General features: G+C 29.9%; 1 protein-coding gene across 1 annotated transcript; it reads left to right on the plus strand.

The window, feature by feature from the left end:
• The first annotated feature begins 2065 nt into the window (after positions 1 to 2065).
• Positions 2066 to 8598, plus strand: LOC105322055 (fibroleukin). Its single transcript, XM_066072513.1, has 4 exons — positions 2066 to 2388; positions 3935 to 4059; positions 5497 to 5593; positions 8411 to 8598. Exons 1-4 carry the CDS (start codon positions 2085 to 2087, stop codon positions 8596 to 8598), a joined length of 714 nt encoding a protein of 237 aa, XP_065928585.1. The 5' UTR covers positions 2066 to 2084.
• Positions 8599 to 9055: the final 457 nt, after the last annotated feature.

A 9055-nucleotide genomic window follows, 5' to 3' on the forward strand; every position in this document is an offset into this window, starting at 1 on the left:
ATTATATGATGTATTTTGCCAGGCTAACAATCTATGGCAGCTGTCAGGTCATTTCAGGATGTGACATTTTAAAGAAAAAAATACTGTTTGTTTTAAAAAAAAAAGGTAAGTAAATGTGTATTTTAAGTTTATGTTTATTAGCATATTTACGGTAATTTTGAATAGTGTATAGACCACAGAATACTATTCACTATTCGAATGGAACAGTGAAACGAAATAGTCCAACTTCTGAATGCCCAACAAAACGAAATATGTTTTTGATCAAAGATGTTACGTCGTCTCTATATGTATGTAGAATTTTTTTTTCAACATCAATTACGGCCAGTCTTTTTTTTCAAATCACTTAACGAGGCCGGGTCTAATTTTTTCTGCCCTAGATTTTTGAATGAAATTTTTTACATGAATTTCTACTGATATAATTAATATTCTAAAATTAAAAAAAATAAGACATTTACCACACCGTTTGTTTAAGGGGTCATCTCAAAGTTTGTTAATTTTTAACATAGGACCCTATGGGATTCTGCTTGAAATGTATCAATTTTGCACATTTTTTACAATTTTCTTAAACTTCTGCCCTAGGGATTTCTTTTTCTATTCTACATATTAAAGTTATTGCTAAAAGGCATCAAATGGTCAAATAAAAAAAAAAACCTTTTACCTCCTGGTTTCTTCCAGGGGTCTTATCAAAGTTGTTTCTTGTATGCCCAATTTCCCAGTTTGTCAGATAATGGCTATTTTTTATTTGACAAAGACGAAAATAGTGATCTTTTTAATATTATTAAAACATTCAGACATATTCAGTAATAAATAAATATATAACATCACACATTAAAGGTCATTTATATAAAATACATCATTACTGTTTTGAAATATATGAATTAAGCTTTATTTAGGCGGGTTAAGAAAACGTAACAGAGGGCTAGGCTTGCTGAACCCTCTTCACGTTTGCAACCCGAGCCCAAATATAGCTTATACTTCGAGACATTTATGTTTATTCCACAATATAATATCAATCTTACGCATCAAACGAGCTATTTTCAACAAATTTCGCTGAATACCTGCAGTTAAAACTATCACGCCATGGCGTCAACCAAGCAAAAAGATGACGTCACAATACAAATGAAACGCTGCGCGAAAGCGTGCGTACTCGTTCTGTACTCGGCCTCGTTAATAGTCAATTGTTTACCTGCACCACCAATCATACATCTCTCTCTCTCTCTCTCTCTCTCTCTCTCTCTCTCTCTCTCTCTCTCTCTCTCTCTCATAATGTCTTAATTCCCCTGACAACAATCTGATTTGACAATTTCATTTGAAAACCTTTTAAAACATCTGCATTGGTTTTTTTTTATTACAAATATAGATTTATTCAAGCAAGTCGCAAATGATGAACTCCATTGAGTACATGTAAATAATTGAGAAATGTGATCACACTGGCTCCATATCCCATATTTGATAGTCCCAGAAGGGCTCAGAATTAGATGTTAGATTTATATTTACTTCCTGCATCATTTTGTAATTTTTTGTTTTGAAGAAAACTTAAACAATGCTCATACAGAGTCTATTCAGGTGATGTTATTTGATTCCTTAAAAACTCGATTTCCAATTCGTGTCTGCTGGTGTGTTTTCCTTTAACGATGAATGGTTGTTAAAACCCCCATGTATGTGTTTTTGTTTCATTAGATACAATATTAAGTAGGACTATTTAAATGTCCAAAAATCACCATCTACTTTTTTATTTGCAAGACAACTTCAATGATTTGACAAATAATGTGGAAATAAATAATAAATGCAACGAGAATGTTCAGTAATACAAATGACACAATGTAAGAGCATTATAATATTTTCCCAGATGCTTCCGTCCGATAGGGGAATGCTTATTGTATAATGCTTTTTGATGCAGGAATCCGCTTGAAATATGAATTTGAAATTGAATTTTGTACTGATGAGTTGATCAATAAAATTTTCAACCAATAAAAAAACGGTTTTTATTTCCAATTTAACCAATCAGGTCAAAACTTCTTTTTTTTTTAATTTATTTTATATATTTGATGAAACCCCCACAACAGTGTGTAGTAGTATTTGATATGATAATGTTGAGCGGCTATTTTGTGCTTCTTCTGTTTCTTTGTCAACGGTCTATAGCCATAGTGATTAAGGCTTACAAAGCAAACCCGCTTCACGACGACAAACTGTTTAATGATTCCCTTTTACTGGAGGCTCCTTCTAACAGCCTTGGTAACTGTAACTTTATTTGTGGCCCGGATTGTATATATTTTGGATTCAACTTTAAACAGGAAAAATGTCGGGTTCATTATACCACCGAACTAACCAATGCTGAGATGGAGGCCGAGTGGAGATACTATGCTCCTTATGAACCAAATTATAAATGTAAGTTAACAGTCCTCCAGATTTTCAAACGATGCAGTTACCTTTAAATTTTTCTCATTCATTTTCTTTCTCTACTCAAAAAAAAAGCAAACAAATTTATCTACATGTTTTTTAAATATTTCAAGCTTGTTGAATCTTGTGCAAAGTAACAATTTATTGACCTTTTAGATTTTAACCTTTAATATTTATTTGTTATTTTAAAGATTACGTTTACTCAGGGTTTGAGATTTCAAAAAAATATTTTTACAAATACCTGAAGTCAAAAATGTTTAAAAAATAAAAATAACAATTCTATTGACAAAATCAATATTGATATCCGTGTTTTGTTTATTTGAGGAAGCTATGCTACGATAAAGGTAGATAAAAAATGAAACAGAGGAAATTCGGACTATTTTTTTCATTTTTCTTATTTTCACTTAAAAACATTATGTAGCTATGAAGTGGCAAAAGTTAAGTTTCTACGGTTTTTTTTCATATCATTTTACATATTTTATTGCTGTATTATATCGTGTATTATTTTATATCTTTGGCAGGCACGCGATGGGAAAAATCTTTAAAATACTTAAAATCATTTTCAGATAGAATATCTCGAAAATTTGATCATTAATTTTGTATAATGTCAATGTCAAAAGAAAACAGTTTTAGGAAATAAATGGTTTGGTCCTCCTATCAGTCAGTTTTTTGTAAAACTCGATCAAAAATGGGTAGAGTTTTGAAAATTGATAGAGGAAATTCGGACTAAGTTATTTTAAAATATGAGCTTAAACCGATTCTTTGAAATATGAAACTAGTAAAGCTATTCATATTTTATCATTTTCCATCCAAGAAATCGTTTTATTATTTCTAATAGTCGCAAAATAAAGAAAACCTTAGAAAGGGAGGGAAATTTTGACAGTTTTTTCACTTAACATTCAGTAAACATTCAGAGGTCACTAGCATAAAACGCAAATCATTGACCTAGTTATTTGAAAGTGAAAAACAGAACCACAGTAGTAGGGTTTTAATGTAGAATAAATAGTTTTTCGTTCCTATTAGTGGAATTTTTTTCGCCCCTGAGTAAACGTAATCCTTAATCCTTAAACGACGTGGTATATTTGTGCAAATGAAACGATGCTTTCCAAAATCAGTCACTTATATATACTTATGAAAAGGAAGTTCTTTCATGATTTATACACATTTTATCTTAAAATATGTTATCATGCATAAAAATTTCAAGGTATGAATTTTTTAAAATGGAACTTCTATATTATACAATGCTTGTGTTTTAAAAATTGTATATACATGTAATTAAATGTAACACGAAAAAAAAGATATCACTTTTAAATTAAAATCCTGAATTTTAATTTTAAATGTCATCATTTTCATCTTCAGTAATATTATGGATAGTCAAATAAAATTGGAAACAATGTAAATTTCGAATTTGTTGTATTATTTTGTTTAATCGTTAAAAATGTAAAGATTCACAGATATTACGAAATATATCACCAAAACAGAATGTGCTATCATACCGCCTTTCTGTCTCATGTTTCTGGGTTTTTTTATTCAGCAAAAGACTGCTTAGGGGTTTTTAGACCTGGCCAGAACCGTTCTGGTGTTTTCAGAATTTACCCAGCAGGGGGCGTTAGCACTTACGTCATCTGCGACATGGAAACAATGGGAGGAGGATGGACGGTGAGTTGTAACAGATAATGTATATAAACAGCAAAATTGTACAATGCTTTAAACATGTGACAATTATATTCCTATGCTGGATAACTTTGGCATATTCTAAATAGATCGTATGATCGTATATATACTATCCTTTTGCTACAATATTTTACTTTCTCCCTCGTTTCACTCCTCCGAAAATAAATATTTTATTGACTAATTTATTGAAAAGCAAAAACGGATTATTCAGGATTGGTGCGTTCGTTACAAATTGGTGCGTTCGTTACAAATCGCATTTAATATCCAATCATACAAATAAATGGCAACACAAAGTATTAGTTAATCTCTAAAAACATACTTGGGTCAGGGCGGATAATGAAAACCAAAGACACAACCTGTACTGCTTTGTAATAAACGTCGCATTAATCGGTAAATCCCCGGTAAAAACCATTATAAATCTATTTATACTGAAAACGAAAGCGCTCGTGCATGAAATTTCAGTCTTTAGATACATCAGATTATACGAAAACTAACGGAAATTAACGAAGTTAAAAAAGTAAAGAAATAAATATTTTGAAATATGTTAAAAAACACTATAGAGATGATTAATATTTGACAATATACAATTGTAGCATTTTTGATGAGGTTAATACATGGTTTTATAGACCTATTTAGAGTATATTGACCGATGACATAGTCTATATATAAAAAAACGTAGTGACATTCAAAGGCTATAATTATTTTATTATAATAAATCAAAAACTAATTCTCTTCAACAGTTATAAATTTGGTTTATAATGTTTAGGCATTTGTTTCACTATTGTGACGCACAATCTAAAACCAGTAATTTGTATTTGAAATTTATTTCATTACAGTGAGGTTCATTTATTTTCTTTTTTTAGAATAGTAAAGTTTATAGAAGAATTTATAGCATGATCACGTGGCAGCAATCGACCAATAATATGCTTGTTAAAAATATGATATTATAATAAATTTATATAGACTCTAGGTTTTGATTAATGTTTAATTTGGTATAACGTTGTCGACAACCCTCTGAGAACAAAGTTTCAGGTTATAGTTATAGAACGCCTCAATAATCATCGCACTTACCTGTAACATTGCATTTACCTTTTACATAAATTACATTATTGGTCTTTTTTGTCTTAATCTAACAAATTTTTGTAACAAGGTTTTTTGTTTTTAAATCTTAATATTTTTTAATAATATACTGGTATTTTTTTTTTATATAAATGTAACGCAAAATCTATTTATAGTAGATTAATTATTATTGATAACTTTTGTCTACATAACTAAATATGAAAAGTCTTTTTGTTTACTAGTAGTATACATAATATTTTGAGGAAACAAACGGTTTGAAGATTAAATGGAAAACGTCCTCTTTTCTTCTCTCAGTATCTTTCAATAGCTTTATTATTTTAGATCACTTGCATTTTTCCCTAGGTTATTCAGAATCGATTTGATGGATCTGAGAATTTCACAAGAAACTGGAATAATTACAAAAGTGGATTTGGTTTGACTCAAGGCGAATACTGGATTGGTATGCAATCATCTTATTCTGTACAAATAATGTTTTAAACCATGCAAATAAACATATTAAATCTTTAACCCCTGAAAATACCTGATTTGTTTTGTTTTGTGCTGTTTAATTTCATTAGCACATATATCAGAAAACTGACAATGTAATTGCAAGATTTCAAAAACAGTTTTAATAATATCAAATAGTAAAATTTTAGACATAAACGTTTGAGAATTGTGGTATTAAGTTGACATTAAATGAAATATAAAACGGGTATAAAAAAAATAACTTTTGGGGGGAAATTCAGATTAAAAATACAATCCAAACTTTCAATTTTCAAAGAAAAAATGGTGAAACAATCTGCTTTATATTGAAATATGACATTTTCGTCATATTCGACGTACATATATATTCTCCATTTGGATTCTTATTTCATATTCGACGTACATATATATTCTCCATTTTGATTCTTATTTGATTAAATTCTCATGTATTATTAAAAAGCTTGATGTTTCAACACATGTATATATTGTTTTGTTAGTTTCTGCTTAAAATTACGATATTGATTTTGTTACGGCCATAATTTTGGGTTATTTGCATTGATTGAAGATTGAAGTCCATAATATTTATCAACTTATTTCAAATTTGTCATGGTTTAGTTGGTAATGAGGCATGTTTTCAAATTTTCAAGATAAATATACATGTATCTATGCCAGAAATGTTTTTTTTTGTAATTAATTATCAAATGATGGTAAGTGCTTTTTAAAGAAAGTTTATCACCCGGTGTTTTTATAAATGCATTGAAGTTCAATGTTTGAATTCTATTTCTTCGTAAATTTGCATATAAGGGTATTATTTGGTTTTAAAAAACTGGCAAAAAGATGCGATTTTGTAGAAATTTGTTTGACTTTGTTTTCTTTTGTAAATTATTAAGAAAGCAGCACAGGTAGCTGTGAATAATCCCAACACAAGGTGGTTAAGAATGTTTTTAAATCCTTGACTAAGTCTTGACTTCGTTTTCCTGTTTTCTAAACGGTTCGAAGTCAGAAACATATTGCAATACAATCAACCAAAAAATGTCGGTCAGTCATCATCTTGAAGAATCATTTTTAGATGGCCCTTACTGGCACCCCAACCGTTGTTTTATGTGCTTAAATAAGTTTGTAAAAATTGCCAAAAGATTCATTCTAAAGAACTTACCTGATTTGTTAAAACAAATCGTCTTAAATTATTTGATCATCGCTTAATCGATATTTATAAAACTCAATCTTGAATCTTTAGTTTTTCAGTTAAAAGCTACACAGCAATTTTTAAGTCAATTAAGAACAAAATTCGAAATTGATGTATGGAGAGAATTAATTAAGAGACTAATAAACAAGACGGTCATCAAATGCTCGGGTCCAAAAAAAAAAGAAATTCGAGCTTTGGTGGAAAAGTAAAAGGTGTGTGGCATCATGCAATTAAGTGGCACGTTTTAGACAAAGATGGTGCAACTTTTTAGTCTGTTGAAAAAACAATACTTTTGATGCATTATTTCTACGTAAAATAGCAGGGAGATTAAGCTGAAACAACGGTATAGTTAAAGATGAAAAACATACGAAGTAGTTAAGGTAAGGTTTGCGGTTACAGGGTGATAACTCACACATTTTCATTGTGACGTAACACCAACTACCCTTTATTTCAGTTATGACGTCAAAATGTATATGTCGTCATAATTGATTTCAGGTTTTTTTAATTCGCGGTTTTTTTTAAGTTTCAATGATAAAATAAGAGGACACAAGCATTTTATCAATTTCCACCAAAACGAAATCAGCATCATATGGTTTTGAATAGTGTTTTAGAAACATCAGATTTCACATTTTCTAAGCTACGTTTTTCCTGAAATCGGTGGACATGGAAAGGTTTCAAATAAGATGTTTTCGTTTACATAATAGTAGTCCAAAATTAAGACTTTTGTTGCATTTTATTCTATTTTTAGATAGTTCATCAGAAATTAATAAAAGTGAATCATGATCTTAATAGTGATATTATTTTACATTTTAAGCATAAATAACCCCCATAATAGTCACATATAAAATGTACATATTTTTACGAAAGTGTTTATATTTCATCAAAATGAAAATTGGAAATCATGAACTTTGACCTTTTGTAGTTATAAAACGGGACGGGCAAAATTCATTTGAATTTCATGAGAAAAAAGACTTTAGTATAGTGAACAAAATGGTATGTAACTTTGGTAAAACCTCTAAAAAATGCAAGCCGCAAACCTTACCTTAAAGCACGATTAAACATAGTGTACTTTCCTGTCCTCCTACTTCTGATTCTAAGCTTGCATAATTCCTAAGTACATGTAGATGCAAGAGCCCGAGGGCGCTAGCAAAAATACGTTTTATGATTTATTGCCGATTAAGTTTTAAGTATTTTACTTATTTCACTTAAAATAAAGGTATCGGTCCATCCCTTTCATTATATTTACATGTAACATATATGTTTCATTGATTTGACTGTTTTTATCAAATATGTAGGTTATTTTTGCGCCCCATTTACTAATGCACTTTTGTTAAATTAATGTATTTATTCTCAAAATGCTAAGTTTATCCGGCATTATAAATGCTTTTAACAAAATGTATTCTTTGTAGCAATTAAACAAAGCAAATGTGCTTCATATTCAATTGCAATTAAACAGAAATGTAAATATTGCAAGCACATAAGTGCACATAACACCATTTCACTTCACGGGAGTCTGTTCTTGCACTATTTATTTGTTTGTGTTGTTTTAAATAGCTTTATTGCAAAATGATTAAAGTTGAGTTATCGTCTTTTTTCCTATATTTGTAGGAAATGATGTGATTCACGAACTGACAAAAGCAAACACTAGCTCGTTGTACGTCACACTAACTCTCACAAACGGAACAACCTTGTTTGAACTCTACGAAGCGTTCTCAATTGCGAGTGAACTGGACAATTATAGACTTTTTATTGGGGGACAGGCCTCTGGAACTCTCGGTATGTTTTACTTTAAATAACTGCACTGGTATCCATAAAATGTTTTCCTCTATACTACTGTGTCTTTATTATATACCCGACATTGTACCATACCTGATGTAAATCATATCTGTTTGTATATTTACTCATGTTGTGCATAATGCCTTAAAATGTATATCTTGCGCAAATAAAGAATAATAAAAAAAACCCTTAATATCAAAAGGATTCGATAATTTACTCGTATTAAAATGTAAAAAAAGATTGAAACACTAGCCAGGCTATTTAAACAATTAAAATGCTTTTTTGGTGATTCATTTTGGATATGAAGGTGGCGACATTGCAGAAAAAATATATAACCCGCTTTAGCGGGTCATGTATTTTTTTTTTTTTTTTTGCAATGATCGCTACCTTCATAACCCGCATGAATTATCAAACAAAGCATTGTTTATAATTACATCTACGTCTTCCTTTTAACAAATTGAGAAATTGATTGTAAAA

The sequence above is a fragment of the Magallana gigas genome, chromosome 9 (genome assembly GCF_963853765.1).
Source record: "Magallana gigas chromosome 9, xbMagGiga1.1, whole genome shotgun sequence".
NCBI classification, from domain to species: domain Eukaryota; kingdom Metazoa; phylum Mollusca; class Bivalvia; order Ostreida; family Ostreidae; genus Magallana; species Magallana gigas.